The sequence below is a fragment of the Manis javanica genome, chromosome 17 (genome assembly GCF_040802235.1).
Source record: "Manis javanica isolate MJ-LG chromosome 17, MJ_LKY, whole genome shotgun sequence".
NCBI classification, from domain to species: domain Eukaryota; kingdom Metazoa; phylum Chordata; class Mammalia; order Pholidota; family Manidae; genus Manis; species Manis javanica.
In genome coordinates, this window is record NC_133172.1 from 37,712,943 (window position 1) to 37,728,874 (window position 15,932).

Genomic DNA, 15,932 nt, shown 5'->3' on the forward strand with positions numbered 1-15,932 from the left:
TAGTGCTTGACCTATTGTCAGGAGAACAAGCCGGGTAATAAACCCTTTCACCCCCAAAAACTTCCATTGTTATTCCTCTGTCTCACTGAATCCACAATGAACTTGCCCAGGGCGGAAACCCATTGGCAAGACACATGGGCTCCATAGCAGCTTCCCTCCCACTCCAAGCCCAGCCAGCCTCACCATCCACCTCCCCTGACAAGCTCTCTTGCTTACATTCTCATAGTTTAGCCCCCAGAAACCTTCACCTAGGAAGCAAAGCTAGAATTGACTATCCACATTTAACATAGCATGAACCAGAGGTCCAAAGAGGCAAGCTGATGATAAGGCATGGGTTGGAAAGAAGGTCTTCTGATTCACTGGCTCCCTTCCCTACATGTTTGAGTTGCTAAACATCATCTTGGAGTCATTATAGAATAAGTTAAAGCAGGGTTTTTCAACCTTGGCACTACTGACATATTGGGCCGGGTAACCCTTTGTTTTGGGGCTTGTCCTGTGCACTGCAAGGTGTCTAGCAGCATCCCACTAAATCCCTGTAGCATCACCACCCCCACCCCCACCCCCATCCCAGATGGGATGACCAAAAGCAACATTCCAGACATTGCTAGGTATCCCATAGGAGGCAAAATCGCCCTGAGTTGAAATCCACTGAGGGTGAGATGTGAGAGGGAACTTTGACTCTAAGTCAAGCAGCTCCAGGGTAGCTCCTAGGAGAAGGCTGTGCTGCCTGTCCCAGACCTGGGTGGAGGTGGGATCTAAGAAGGATGGGAGAGAAGGGAGATTGGTTTATATAGAAAGGCAGGAGTGCTACCACTCTATGCACACTCCTAGCAGCACTAACCTTGTGTTTTGATTTCATTAACTGGCTCCTCACCCAGACTGTGTGTTCTCGGTGAAGATGGACATTGTCCTACTCATTCTTGTGTCTGCTATTCTACCACAGGTCTGGATTAAGGCAGTACTTAATAAATAGTTGTGGGATGGAATGAGGGAATTCACCACATTTCTAATTAGGCAAAGGATGGTGGGGCCCACAGGGTAACTTCGTAATACATATTTAATTCAGTCTGACTCTTTTCATGACCCAGTCTCCAAGGGGTCCCACAACAAGGGTGAGCCCAAGGTCAGACTCTCAGTTCTCATATGGATTCATTCACTCAATATTCAAAGATATTTCAGCTGTACAAGGAGCATGGCTAAGCACAGAATGTGGGAGAAGAAGGAACCGTCCTGCAACCTCTGCATTTGGGGACCTCAGAGTCTGTCAGGGAGATGGTCAAACTACCTATGCCCTTCTCCTAAAGGAAGGAAAAAAATCCAGACGAAACCCTATAGAGATTCCAAGAAGGGTAGTTACATCTGGCTGCAGGCAGGTGCGAAGACTTCCTAAGGAGAGAGCTTCGGAGCAGGGCCTGAAAGGATGTGTAGGATTTTAAGCAGGTGAAAATTGTGGGCAGGACATTCCAAGAGAAGGTAATGGCATGAGCAAAAGCATGGAGACAGGAAAGCCTGGAGCATATACCTGGGTTAGCAAGGATTACCTTTGGTTGCCTAGGTAGGTGAGGGCCAGACCATGGAGAGTTTGGAAGAGTAGGCTAAAGGGGAACTGGAGTCTGTCATCTTTTAGGTCCAGATCCTGGAGGCTCTCTGAACTAGGAAGTGTTCACTGAGCACTGTTTGTTGAGCCCCTGTTGTGGGTTAGGCAATCTGCATGAAGAATCTCATTTAATGCTCACCATAACCCAAGAGGTAAGGAGTATTATTATCCTCACTGAAGAACTGAGGGACCTGGGGAGACTCAATTCGGGCCTTTGTGACATTAAAGCCAGTCACTCGTAAGAACCTCAGTCTCACATATCCAATAAGGGGTTGACATCCAAATTATATAAAGAGCTCACACACCTCAACACACAAAAAGCAAATAAGCCAATTAAAAAATGGGCAGAGGAGCTGAACAGACACTTCTTCAAAGAAGAAATTCAGAAGGCCACCAAGCACATGAAAAGATGCTCCACATTGCTAATCATCAGAGAGATACAAATTAAAACCACAATGAGATATCACCTCACACCAGTTAGGATGACCACCATCCAAAATACAAACAACAACAAATGTTGGCAAGGATATGGAGAAAGGGGGGAGCCCTCCTACACTGCTGGTGGGAATGTAAAATAGCTCGACCATTGTGGAAAGCAGTATGGAGGTTCCTCAGAAAACTCAAAATAGAAATACCATTTGACCCAGGAATTCCACTCCTAGGAATTTGCCCCAAGAATGCAGGAGCCCAGTTTCAAAAAGGCATATGCATCCCTATGTTTATAGTAGCACTATTTACAATAGCCAAGAAATGGAAGCAAGCTAAGTGTCCATCAGTAGATGAATGGATAAAGAAGATGTGGTACATATACACAATGGAGTATTATTCAGCCTTAAGAAGAAAACAGATCCTACCATTTGCAACAACATGGCTGGAGCTAGAGGGTATTATGCTCAGTGAAATAAGCCAGGTGGAGAAAGACAAGTACCAAATGGTTTCACTCATCTGTGGAGCATAAGAACAAAGCAAAAACTGAAGGAACAAAGCAGCAGCGGAATCACAGAACCCAAGAATGGACTAACAGTTACTAAAGGGAAAGGGACTGGGGAGGATGGGTGGGAAGGGAGGGATAAGGGGAAAAAGGGGCATTATGATTAGCACACATGATGTAGAGGGGGCAACACGGGGAAGACAGTATAGTTCAGAGAAGACAAGTAGTGATTCTATAGAATCTTACTACACTGATAAACAGTGACTGTAATGGGGTATGTGGTAGGAACTTGATAATACAGGAAGTCTAGTAACCATAATGTTGCTCATATAATTGCACATTAATAATACCAAAATTAAAAATTTTTTTAATTAAAAAAAAAGAACCTCAGTCTCCACTCACTGCATTTAGGAAGAAGATTCTGGTAGTACTATCAGGGTAGTGTCAGTAGTGTCAGGGGTTATGTGGGCAGCTCCTTCTGTGGAAGTCTAGCAGACAGCCCAGAGTGGCCCTCATGGTTCAGGGGCCCTGAGGGCTTTCTCTGGGAGCCCCAGCTAAAGAGGACCCTTTCCCCATCATAACTCCCTCCCTCTGAGCTGCGAAGCACCTGCCCCAGCCAGCCATGCACAGGAGCTTCCACAAGGGCCATCTTGAATCCCAACCCACAAATACTCACATCAGCTCAGCTTGAGCCCTTGACTTGCTCAGAGTTTAATGACTATTCCCCCAGGCCCTCACTGAAAGGAGATGGCAGACCACCTCTGTCCCAGTTCTATCTAGGAGCTTTAGCCCCTTGGGGAAACTCCACATTACAATCCTCAGAGCTAGAAGGAAACCTCAGTGGCCAAGATACTGGCATGGTTTCAGGGGTTAACCTGGCCATTTTATGAAATCTGGAAGCACAGAGGCAGCCTCCTCCTCTAACACCCCCCTCCTTCCTCCAACACCTGCCATCCCACCAATGATCAGAGAAAGAAAGAATTCCTCGACGCCTTTAGAACCCATGCAAAGGTACCGGTGCTTGGCTAGGAAGGACTAAGTAAGGCAGGAGAGACAGAGCTAGTAGCCAGGTTGGATTTGAGCACTCGGGAGATCAGCCTGGTGTAGAGTAATTATTTCTCCAACCCCTTTCCTTCAAGAACCACCTACATGGTTTTAGTCATAATCACATAACACCTGGTCTATTATTATCCTTAAATTTATTTTAAAAAGAAATCTTGTGTCACTACTGTAGAGGAGAAACTGAATAATTTGCCATAAACAGGAGGTAACCATGGAGACAGAGAAGAAAGACAAGGTTATTATATTTCTAGTTAGGTTCTAAGGTCTTCTGAGGCTTCCTCCCCATCCCTTCCCTGACTCCCTACCCTCTCAGTGTTATTAAGGAGAATTGGGTAAGCATGGGAGGGGAAATGAAGACATCCCAGCATCAGGCTGCCTCTCCTTTTGAAATCAGCAAGATTGATAATGAATTGAAAGAGGATAACTGTTATTACTGGAATCCAGATTATTTTATAAAGTCATCCTACTTTGGGAAGCTGAGCCAGTGCAATCAGACTTGGAGTCAGGGGATGTGGCTCAAGTTCTGACTTCACTACAACCTTGCTATGTGATTTGGACAACACCCTGGCTGTCTCTGGGTCTCCTCATCTGTTAAAATAAGGCACGTGGTGCCTAGGGTGATGGAAGCTGAGTCGTCCCACAGTCAGCTGCCTGCAAGCTGGAGGCCTAGGAAAGCCAGTGGTGTAATTCAGTCTGAGAACCAGGAGCACCAATGTCTGAGGGCAGGAAAAGATGGATGTCTCAGGTAGGCAGAGAGAAAATTTGCCCTTCCTCTACCTTTTTGTTCTATTGAGGCCCTCAACAGGTTGGCCGGTGGCCGCACACTTTGGTAAAGGAATCTTTACTCAGTCTACCAAGTCAAATGCTCATCTCTTCCGAAAATGTCCTCACAGACACACCCAGAAATAATGTCTTACCAGCTATTTGGTATCCATTAGCTCAGTCAAGTTCACATACAAAGTAATCCATCCTGGTGCAAGATGGGGGGAGATCGCCCTGCCGGCTCTGAAGCCTCAATCCCAGGGAAAGCAGAGAGGCCTCAGGGGACGGGAGGGAGGCGGCTTTGGCCGACTGTGTGGGCATGTACAGATCGAAGCCTGGGGGCTAGGGGCAGCTGAGGGCGTAGGCCAGAGAAGTACCCTTAGGCAAAATCAAAACGAACAAGAAATAAACGTGTGAGAGTTGGTGAGCTCGGCAATCTGAAATTCATGAAGCCAATGTTGAGAACTGACCTAGACACCCGATGACAGGTTCTCCTTAGACTCCCCTTTCTCCTCCTCTGTTCTCTGTGGCCCTTATAAGGATGCTTGTCATTAGATTTAGGGCCCAATCCAGGATGCTCTCACCTCAAGATCCTTCATTGAATTACATCTGCTAAGACCCTTTTTCCAAATAAGGTACTAATCACACGTTCTAGGATTTGGTGAGGATATCTTTTGGGGGCCATTTTTCAGCCTGCCACGGGCACAAGGGGCTCTGAGAAACTCAGCAGAAGGAACACATAACCCAAGAGCTGCTTCCCTCTACCGCGGGGACTCGGCTACCTAACACTACCACCCCTCCTCGCCCCCAGTAATTTCTGCTAGTCACCGCAGCCCTGTTGTGGATAAAGTGAAGGTTTCTGTGCCCAGGATTCTCACCAGGCCCTGGTTGGCTAGCTCACTACCCATGTGTGGGCAATGCGTTGTTGTTGTTTCTGTATAAGAGCTCCGCCCAGTCCTCTGGGCTACACGGTGGCAGGGCTGCAAGGCTGCAGGAGTGCAAAGGCTGGAGTGGTGGCAGCGCTGAGGACAAAGAATGAGACGGCTGTGGGAATGGAGAGGCCCAGAGGCAGAGACCGGCTTGCTGTGTGCAGACTAGCTCTGAGTGAACGGGATTTAGTGATTGACCTACCATCATGAAATAAAGATGGGTATAACCCTTTCACCCCAAGAACGTTCTACGGTCATTTCTTTGGTCACACTCCATAGTAAACTTGCCCGGGGCTGAAACCCATTGGCAAGACACCTGTCTTTCGGCCTTGGGCAGCAGGCCCCTCCAGCGGTGCTGAGTCTCTTCCCATTTGACACCCTAGAGCAGCGGGGTGGCTTAGCACCCCATTTGGACGAATACGGTGCCCTGGAGAATCCTAAAATAAGGAGGTGAGGGATGAGCGGCAGGAAAGGGATCTGAAATACGCAAAGCCCCATCCTGTTCCTCCACTTTCATAGGAGGTAAAAGTGCACACTTCCTGCCCGAGGTGGCTGCAGCGGCGGCGGGGTCGCCAGCAGTGCACACAGGAGCGGGCGTGGAATGTCCTCCTTTGGACGCACGGTGAGAACTGGGTGGCTGCGCGCTCACGGGTGGGCGGGGGGGGTGGTTGGGGCGGATGGCGCGCACTCCCCTGTGCACACGGCTGCGCGCACGGCGGTGAGGTGGGGTGGAAGGAGGGCCCGGGGCACGCGCACGCGGGGGAAGAAGGGACCGCTGCCGCAATGCGCGCCTCGGCGCAAGCCTGTGCACTCAGAAGCGGAGAGGGGGCGCCGCGCGTCAAGCGGGTTGTGCATGCGCGCCCCCGCCTGGGGCTATAAAAGCCTCGCCACCTGCTGCCGCAAGTGCGTCCAGTTGCCGGGAGAAGCCAATTCACCTCCTCCAGCAGCAGCTCCTCTCAACATGGACCCTGAGACCTGCTCCTGTCCTACTGGTGAGACCCCGCCCCAATCCCGCGGCACAGGGCGCCCCTTAACTTGCAAAAAACCCCATGCCCTACGCCAGTGCTCAAGAACATATTTCCCATTTTAAAACTCGTGAAAGGTGGGCATGGCAATATCTCAAAGGGCACCTTCTCCTTTTAGGGCTGGCCACATCCCGCGTTTTACCTACATTAACCCTTCCTGGGGCGTCTCCCTCTCTAGGTGGCTCCTGCACCTGCTCTGGCTCCTGCAAGTGCGAAGGATGCAAATGCACCTCCTGCAAGAAGAGTGAGTTTGAGGACCCCTACCCCCCGCCTCTTCCCCTGCCCTCTCCACTCCACCGAGTCAGCGTCGTCTGTCCACGCAGTTGCCTCTGAATCTCACCGGGACAGAGTCACCTGGGGAGGCCTTCCGATACAGCGCTCGCGTCACCGCTCCCTCTCCCCCTCACCGTGATTGATACAGTAGGCCTGTGACAAGATGTTTTCGTAAATCCAGATCCTAATGGGCAGCTGGGATTGAGAACTGTTACCCTGGCCCAGCCCCTCCTTACCAAACCTCCAGTGCCTGGGGAAGTCATTAATAAGGCTGGGGTTAGTTCCAGGGTTCAGGCCTTTGTGGATCCCCTCAATTTAACCTCCTCTAAATCTCCCCAAAAGCAATATAATAGACTTGGGGGAGCAGGAGGTCTGAGGAAGGAGCCCTACCTCCCTGGTGGATCCCCTACACCTCTCCTCCTCCAAGTTTATCCTTTCAAGGCCCTTTTCAAGGCCATTTGTCCTGTGATGCTTTGTCCCTAAGATCCAGTGCTACCCCAGTCTGGTCCTACCCCCACAATCCCTAGGACTCCCCTGCATTCACCAAAGGTGCTAGTTTCTGGTACCCCTCGCCCGTGGCAGCCAGCATGCAGTTTACACGCCATAGATACTGAGTCAAATCAGATGTGAGAGTAGGAAGGGATGGAGACCAGCCCCCAGCACCTCTCCTTTTCCCCTCACTTGGATGGGGACGGATGGTGGGGTGGAGAAGGCCAGCAGACCTCCTGCCCCCTCTGTTACCTGCAGGCTGCTGTTCCTGCTGCCCGGCAGAGTGTGAGAAATGTGCCAAGGATTGCGTGTGCAAAGGTGGAGAGGGGGCCAAAGCAGAGGCGGAGAAATGCAGCTGCTGCCAATGAGGACGTGCCCCTCCGTGTGAAACGTGTGTACATAGTGTCGGGTGGCCCAATGCCACCCTCCCTGTGGTGAAGCTCAGTTGTGTGTCCCCTTCCTTTGCTACTCCTGGCAAGTGACAATAAATCCTGTGAATGGCATAAGCCAAGGACTGGTCTTTTCTTAAAGGGCAAGGGCCTGGGGGGAGAGGGGAGCATAATCTGAGGCAACCACCCAGTTAAAAAGTGAAATCCTGAGACCTGGCCACTGGTCTGCTGGGGCCCAAGATGGAGCTCAGAGTGCATCCCCTCCCTTCAGGTGGCACTCGATCCTCCTGTGAAGTCGAGCTCAACTCTGGGAAAGAAGGGGACCCAGACCTGCATAGGTTTGTCTCTTTCTCCCACCTTTCAACCTCACTTTCTTCATTTGTTTATTGGGGTTGGGGGAAGTTAAAACCGGCCGCCAGCCAGAAGGGCCTTATGGTTTCTGGAATGTTCTAGTTACTTCTGCAAAGGTGCCTGTTTTCAGAGTTATTAGAGGAGAGCCCAGGAGGCCCAGCAGCCTGTCTTGGCAAACTGTTAGCTGCGTTTCCAAGGTCACCACCCTGAACAGCCTGTCACCCCAAAACATATTGTTCAGCTCCTTTTCAAATCTTCTCATTTGGCAGTTTGTCTCCAGCCCCTTCTTTCTCCAAGGACAAGTAAAATAATAAGAGCTTTTGTCCATGGTTGTAGCCCCAGTCCTCAATGAAAGAGAATAGTCAGATCCACCGGTTTGGCTGAAAAGGGAGAAATAGAATTCTGGGAAATAAGTTTCCCAGTAAGAAGACAAAAATGCTGTAAACAAGTGTGTTTTTCAGGACAGTCCATTCAAAAGCCCACCAGGAATTTTTTTTTTTTTTAAGAACCTACTCAACTAAGTTTAGAAAAACTGCAACAAAAACCAAGCCAGTTTTGAAAAGGAACAACAAAAAAGAGCTTGCTGTAACCTGCCAGCAATACTTGTTCTAAAAATTTAGGAAGTAGTGTTGGCTTGGGAACAGATCACTGGGACAAACGAGAGTTCAAAATCAGACCCCTGTGTAGCTGGAAGTAAGAGATGATTAAATGAGTGACAAAAGGATACACTGATCAGTGAAAAGTATTGGAACAATGTGCTACCTCTTTCATATAAAAATAATTTTGACTCACTTTGAGCTAAGTCAAAGCTCTAAAAGCATTTGGGAGAGAAAGAAGACTATGTATTTGGGGTGGAGATGATTCTTTGAAATAAAACATACAAAAGATTGATATACTTGAGATTATCTTTTGCTAAATTCTCTTAAGTACATTATCTTACTTGATCTTGAAATTCTAGAACAATATGAGTATTATTTTACAGATGGGGTAATTAGTCTTATGGTAATGGGCATGAAGTCTATTAAAAGAGAAACAGGCATATTAAGAATTTTATTTGAGCAAAAATTGATTTGAATTGGGCAGTATCCAACCTAGCAGAGAAAAAGGAGCTTTGAGGGGATGCAGGAAATGAAAGGCTTTTATAGGCAGAAGGGAACAGGAGCAAAGAATTATAATAGGGGGAAAGCATTGGGTGTTAAAGTTACTTTCCTTTAGAGGATGGCAAGGGTCTATCAGGCAGAATACCTGACGTGTTGATCAGGTGATTCCTGCCTGATTGACTGGTTTAAGATTCTGTTTCTGGGAGGACAAGCACTGTGATTAAGTCTGGGTTTGTTGACATGGGGTTTAGTGTAAGTGACTCCATTTTTTGGCCTATTGTCTTGGTTTTAGCAGGTCACACAGCTAGAATGGTCACCCAGGCTATCTGACTAAATTCTAGGCCTTTAAATCCAACAGTCCATGCTTGTTTTCTCACTTCTGTCTTGCCATCTGTTGCAAAAAAAACCACATCAAAACAAGGCTAAATCACCTCACACCCATTAGGATGGCATCTTTGCCCATGTGGGCTGCTGTGACAAAACACCATAGACTCAGTACCTTGCAAACAGCATAAATTTACTTCACACAGTTCTGGAGGCTAGAAGTCCAAGATCAAGGTGCCTGCATGGTTGGGTGAAGGCCCTCTTCCAGGTGGAAGACTTCTCAAGTATCCTCACATGGTGGAAGGGACTAGGGAGCTCTGTGGAGTCTCTCCTATAGGAGCACTAATCCCATTCATGAGAGCTGTATGCCCTAGACCTAAGTACCTCCCAAAATCCCTAGGGGGTACAAACATTCAGACCATAGCAGATGACTACTATTAAAAAAACAGAAAATAACAAGTGTTGACAAGGATGTGAAAAAACTGAAACCCTTGTGCACTATGGGCAGAAATATAAAATCATGCAGCCTCTATGGAAACAGGATAGTGGTCCCTCAAAAAATTGAAAATAGAATAACCATCTATCTAATCTACGATTCCACTTCTGGATACATAACCAGAAGAACTGAAAGCAGGATCTCAGAGAGGTATGTGAACACCCATGTTCATAGCCGCATTATTCACAATAGCCCACAGACAGAAGCATTCATATTTTTGTGTAAGTATCACTACCATCCATTTCCAGAACCTTTCCATCTTCCCAAACTAAACTCTACCCTTTAAACAATAACTCCCATTCTTCCCTCTCTCTGGCCCCTGGTAACCACAATTCTACTTTCTGTCTCCATGAATTTGATTACTCTAGGTACCTCATATAGGTGGAATTCATACAATATTTATTTCTCCTTTTTTGTCTAGCTTATTTCATTTAGCATAATGTCTTTAAAGTTCATTCATGTTGTAACATCCATCAGAATTTCATTCCTTTTTAAGGCTGAATAAATTTTCCATTGTATGTATATAACATACTTTTTTAAATCTACTCATCCATTAGTGGACATTTGAGTTGTTTTCCCTTTTTGGCTCTTGTGAATAATGCTGCTATGAACATTGCTATACAAATATCTGAGTTCCTGCTTTCTTTCGGATAAGTAGTTTTGTCCATTCTAAAATTTGGTTGTTTGTCTTACTATTGGATTGTAAAATATGTTTATATATTCTGGATACCAGTCCTTTCTCAGATACATGCTTTGTAAATATTTTCTCCCAGTCTGTGGCTTGTCTACTCATTTTTTTAACAATGACTTTTGAAGTGCAAAAGTTTCTTAATTTTAAGGAAATCCAATCTATTTATCAACTTTTTCTTTGATGGATTTTGCTTATGGTATCATTTTTAAGAACTCTGCCTAACCCAAGGTCATGAAGATTTTCAGTTACATTTTCTTCTAAATGTTCTATAATTTTAGCTCTTAAATTTAGGTCTATGGTTCATTTTGAGTTAGTTTTGTGTATGGTATAAGGTAAAGGTCTAATTCCTTTATTTTCTTTTTCCTTTTTTTTTTTCATGTGGATATCCAGATGTCTCAATATTATTTGTTGAAAAATCTACCCTTTCCCTTTTGAATTGTCTTGGTACCTTTGTCAAAAATCAACTGACCATACCTGTGATTATTTCCTTCTAGACTTTCAGTTCTATTCCATTGATCTATATACTTATCCTTGCACAAACACCACATAGTCTTGATTACTGTGGCTTTATCATAAGTTTTGAAATTGGATCATGTAAGCCCTCCAACTTTGCTCTTTTTGTGGTGATTTTTTAAAAATGCATGGGGTTTTAGTGTAAACTTACATTTATTCATATTCTCCCATTCCATACTCAGGAACGAACTTGGGTAATATAGAAATAATAATAAGAAACTGGCATATGAACAGTAATGCCTAGTAAACATAACCCCCACATTTTCTTTTTTTCAAGTATAATTGATTATACATTGTTAGTTTAATTATCATGATTGTATTTGTATATATTGCAAAATGGTCACCACAGTAAGTCTAGTTAACATCAATCACTAGACATAGTTACAGAATTTTTTTTCCTGTGATGAGAACTTTTAAGATCTATTTTGTTAGTCACTTTCAACAGTATTACTATAGTCACCATGCTATACATTTCATCCCCATGACTTATTTATTTTATAACTGGAATTTTATACCTTTTAACCCCCTCCTCACCCATTTCACCAACCCCCCTACCCTGCTGCCTCAGGCACACCAGTCTGTTCTCTGTATCTATGAACTTGGTTGGTTGGGTTTTCTTTTAGATTCCACATATAAATGAGATCATATGGTATTTGTCTTTCTCTGTCTGACTTATTTCACTTAGTGTAATGCCCTCAAGGTCTGTCCATGTTGTTGCAAATGGCAAGATTTCATTCTTTTTTGTGGCTGAATAATATTCCATTGTATTTCTTTATCCATTCATCTGTCAATGGACACTTCAGGTTGTTTCCTTATATACTGTATATAATACAGTGAACATGGGGGTGTGTATATCTTTTCAAGTTAGTGTTTTTGTTTTCTTTGGATAAATACCCAGAAGTGGAATTGTTGAATCATATGGTAGTTCTAGTCTTATATTTTTGAGGAATCTCCATACCATTTTCCATAGTGGCTGCACCAATTTAAATTCCCACCAACAGTGCACAAGAGCTCCTTTTCTCTACATCTTCACCAACACTTGTTATTTTTCTTGTCTTTTTGATAATAGCCATTCTTACAGGTGTGAGATGATATGGCATCCCTGATGTTAGAGATGTTGAAAATCTTTTCATGTACCTTTGGGTGGTCTGTATGTCTTCTTTGGGAAAATGTCTATTCATATCCTCTGCCCAATTAAAAATTGTATTATTTGTTTTTTTGCTTCGAGTTGTGTGAGTGCTTTATGTATTTTGGATATTAACGCCTTACCAGATATATGATTCTCAAATGTTTTCTCTCATTTAGTGGGTTGCCTTTCCATTCTGTTCATTGTGCAGAAGCTTTTTAGTTTGATGCATTCCCACTTGTTTATTTTTGCTTTTGTTGCTTTTATTTTTGGTGTGAAATCCAAAAAAATCATCATCAAGACTGATGTCAAGGATCTTACTGCCTATTTTCTTCTAGGAGTTTTATGACTTAAGGCATTACATTCACATCTTTAAACCATTTTTTCAAGTTAATTTTTGTGTATGGTATAAGATAGTGGTGCAGTTTCATTCGTTTGCATGTGGCTGTCTAGTTTTCCCAACACCATCTATTGAAGAGACTATCTTTTTTCTATTGTATATTCTTGCCTCCTTTGTTGTAAATGAATTCACTATAAATGTGTGGGTTTATTTCTGAGCCCTCTATTCTATTCCATTCATCCAGACCTTCTGTTCCTGTTTTTATATGCTTGTTTTTATGCCAATATCTCTATTTTTATACCAATACCATACTGTTCTACTTACTATAGCTTTGTAATATAGTTTGAAATCAGGGCATGTACTGTCTTCTGGTGGTATTCTTTATTGTTTTCCATCATCTGGCCTTTTAATGAATGACCTTTTCTGTCCTTCCATGGGATTTTGAGTAAGCACTGGAGACATACATCTCCACTGAGTCTACCATCTTAATGAGGTCCTCCAGACCTCACAAAAACACTGATGGATGCCTAAAAATCTCCATGTTCTGTGCTGGACACTGAGTATAGATGGAAAGAAATGGTGTCTTCCCTTCAAGGAGCTCATAGACTGGTGGGGAAGATAAAACTACCACAAGAACATACAAAGTGGAATTCTGGATGCTTTGAACTGGAAGAACCAGACCATGGCACCCAGGCTGTCTTAATTTTAGAAATGAGGAAACTAAGACCCAGGGAGGGAGAGGAGGTACAAAGAAAATATCTGGTTGTTTTAAGCGAGACCCCTCCAGGTTGGAGGATCAGGGAAGAATCCTTGCAAGAGGAAGCATTTTAAATGGGTTTTGGGAGATGGTAGGGGAAAGCAAAAACTTGGAGCATGGAGTTTCAAGTGTGTTGGAGATGGGTGTGGGATGCCCTGATCCTAGAGTGGAAATATTTCACAGAAAAGGGAAGCTGGGGCCAGACAGGGAAGGAAGGGGTGATGCCAGAGAGTATTCCCCTTCTCCCTGCATGCAGGCTTTCAAAGCTGGCTCTCCAAGGCAGTCTTGGCCTTCAAGGAGACTCCTTACTGGCTGCTATTTGATTCAATTTTCTTCATTTCTCTGCATTATTAAGCACCCACCATGAGCCAGGCACTGTGCCAGGTGTCAGAGCTAGGACAGTGAGTACAGCAGACACAGTGCACAGCGTACTGGGGAGTCAAAGAGTAAACAAAAAACCACACACGGCACTAGCAGTTGGGAGAGGCTATGTGGCAGAGCAGCTAAGAGCACAGGCTCTGGAGATAGGCTGCCTGGTTTGGCCCCTAACCAGTGAATGGTTAATATTACTTAACCTCTCTCAATCTCAGTTTCTCCCTCTGTAAAATGTGCATAATAGCATCGCTATCTTATAGGGCTGTCAGAAGGGTTGAGTGAGTTCATATATATAAAGCACTGAGTACCTGGCATAGGATAGAACTATGGAAATATTAGCTGCTTTACCACTCATAACTGTCTTTGTAATAGGTACTACAGAGAAGGGGTATGTTTGCTGGCAACAGGGAGACTCAGCTATTTTGGGTTCCAGGAAGGCTTTGGTCTTTATAATGAGACCCAATGTACACAGGGCAGCGAGGGGTAGAGAGCATTCTAGGCAAAGGGAGCAGCCTGTGAAAAGCCTGAAGACAGACAACATACCATTACCTTCCCCCCAACCAGCTAGCCACTGGCCCTCAGTGATCCTAGCCTCTGCTTTCCATGCCCTGTGTATTCCCTACCCTTGAGTGTGGCCTGGACCTAGGGATTTGCTTCTAATGAATAGAATACTGCAACAGTGATGTGATGTCACTTCCGTGATTAAGTTACAAACAGCCATGACTTCTGTCCTGATCACATTCTGTTGTTGGCACTCTTTCTCGTCCTCTTGCTCACTATCTGGTTGTGAGATGCTCTACAGAGAGGCCCATGTGGCCAGGAGCCAAGGGAGATCTCTAGCCAACAGCTTCTAAGGAACTGAGGCCTCAGCACAAAAGCCCACAAGGGCCCAAGTCCTGCCACAACCACATGTGGGTGTTTGGAAGCAGATCCTGAACCAGTTCTCTCTTGAGATGACTGTGGCCTTGGCTGACACCTTGCTTGCTCTCTGTGAGGGACTGAGCCTGAGGGCCCAGCTAAGCCTTGCCTGGATTCCTGACCCACAGAAACCATGATAAAATACGTGTGTGTTGTTTTCAGAAGCTGGGTTTTGGGGTAATTTGTTATGAGGCAATAGATAACTTATACACCTCCAAAATGAAGGCAGGGCCAGTAGAAAGATGAGGAAGGATTTCAGCATGGCATAAAATGAAGATGTTGAGTCATGGAATCCTGGGTTCAAATCCCAGAGCTGCCATTCACAACTCTGTGACCCTCAGCAAGCCAAGCAACACTTCAGTGCCTCATCTATAAAATATAACCTGCCTGGCTGGGCTGTGCTAAGGTCCAAGTGAAATGTCAGAACGTCCTTAGCTCAAGGCCTGGTACATAGTAAGTGCTCAGTATTATCCCTACAAAGACTGTGGTAGATTAGAGATGGCTGCAAATTCGTGGACTCCTCCCATCAAGACATGGGGTCTTCATTCTTTCCTCTTGAACTTGCACAGGCTCTGTGACTGCTTGACCAATAGAGTGTGGAGAAAGTGACCTGTGTTGGTTTCAGGGCCCAGGGCTTATGAGACTCCCAGCCCGCACTCCAGTCTGCTGGTATACCACCTTTGGAGACCTTTGGAGCTGACTGTAAGGAGCCCAGCTGCCCCGAGGCTGCAGTGTGGAAGAGGCCACATGTGGGAGCTCTGGTCAACAGTGCCAACTCAGCTCAGCCCTCAGCCATCCCTGCCATGGTGCCAGATATGCGAGTGAAGCTGTCTTAGATCCTCCAGACTAGCCCATCCACCAGCTGAATGCCACCAAGGGACCTCAGTCAATGACCCACAGAAAAGCATCACCCAGGTGAGTCCTGTTGGTATTCCTGACCCACAAAACCCAGGGACATAGTTCAACCATTGTGGAAAGCAGTATGGAGGTTCCTCAAAATGCTTAAAATAGAAATACCATTTGACCCAGGAATTCCACTTCTAGGAATTTACCCTAAGAATGCAGCAGCCCAGTTTGAAAAAGACAGATGCACCCCCTATGTTTATCACAGCACTATTTACAATAGCCAAGAAATGGAAGCAACCTAAATGTCCATCAGTAGATGAATGGATAAAGAAGATGTGGTACATATACACAATGGAATATTATTCAGCCTTAAGAAGAAAACAAATCATACCATTTGCAACAACATGGATGGAGCTAGAGGGTATTATGCTCAGTGAAATAAGCCAGGCAGAGAAAGACAAGTACCAAATGATTTCACTCATATGTGGAATGTAAGAACAAAGAAAAACTGAAGGAACAAAACAGCAGCAGAATCACAGAACCCACAAATGGACTAACAGTTACCAAAGGGAAAGGGACTGGGGAGGATGGGTGGGAAGGGAGGGATAAGGGCAGGGAAAAATAAAGGGGGCATTACG

At 45.3% G+C, this 15,932-nt stretch overlaps 1 protein-coding gene and 1 long non-coding RNA gene across 4 annotated transcripts in view; one reads left to right on the top strand and one right to left on the bottom strand.

The window, feature by feature from the left end:
- LOC140847194 (uncharacterized) overlaps nucleotides 1–15,932 on the bottom strand; it is a 42,063-nt gene that overhangs the window by 22,947 nt on the left and 3,184 nt on the right. The window lies entirely within an intron of this gene.
- Nucleotides 6,082–7,574, top strand: LOC108389952 (uncharacterized). The gene is made up of 3 exons (XM_017648474.3): nucleotides 6,082–6,273; nucleotides 6,485–6,550; nucleotides 7,327–7,574. The coding sequence occupies exons 1-3, from the start codon at nucleotides 6,135–6,137 to the stop codon at nucleotides 7,434–7,436; spliced, it is 315 nt and encodes a 104-aa protein (XP_017503963.3). The 5' UTR covers nucleotides 6,082–6,134; the 3' UTR covers nucleotides 7,437–7,574.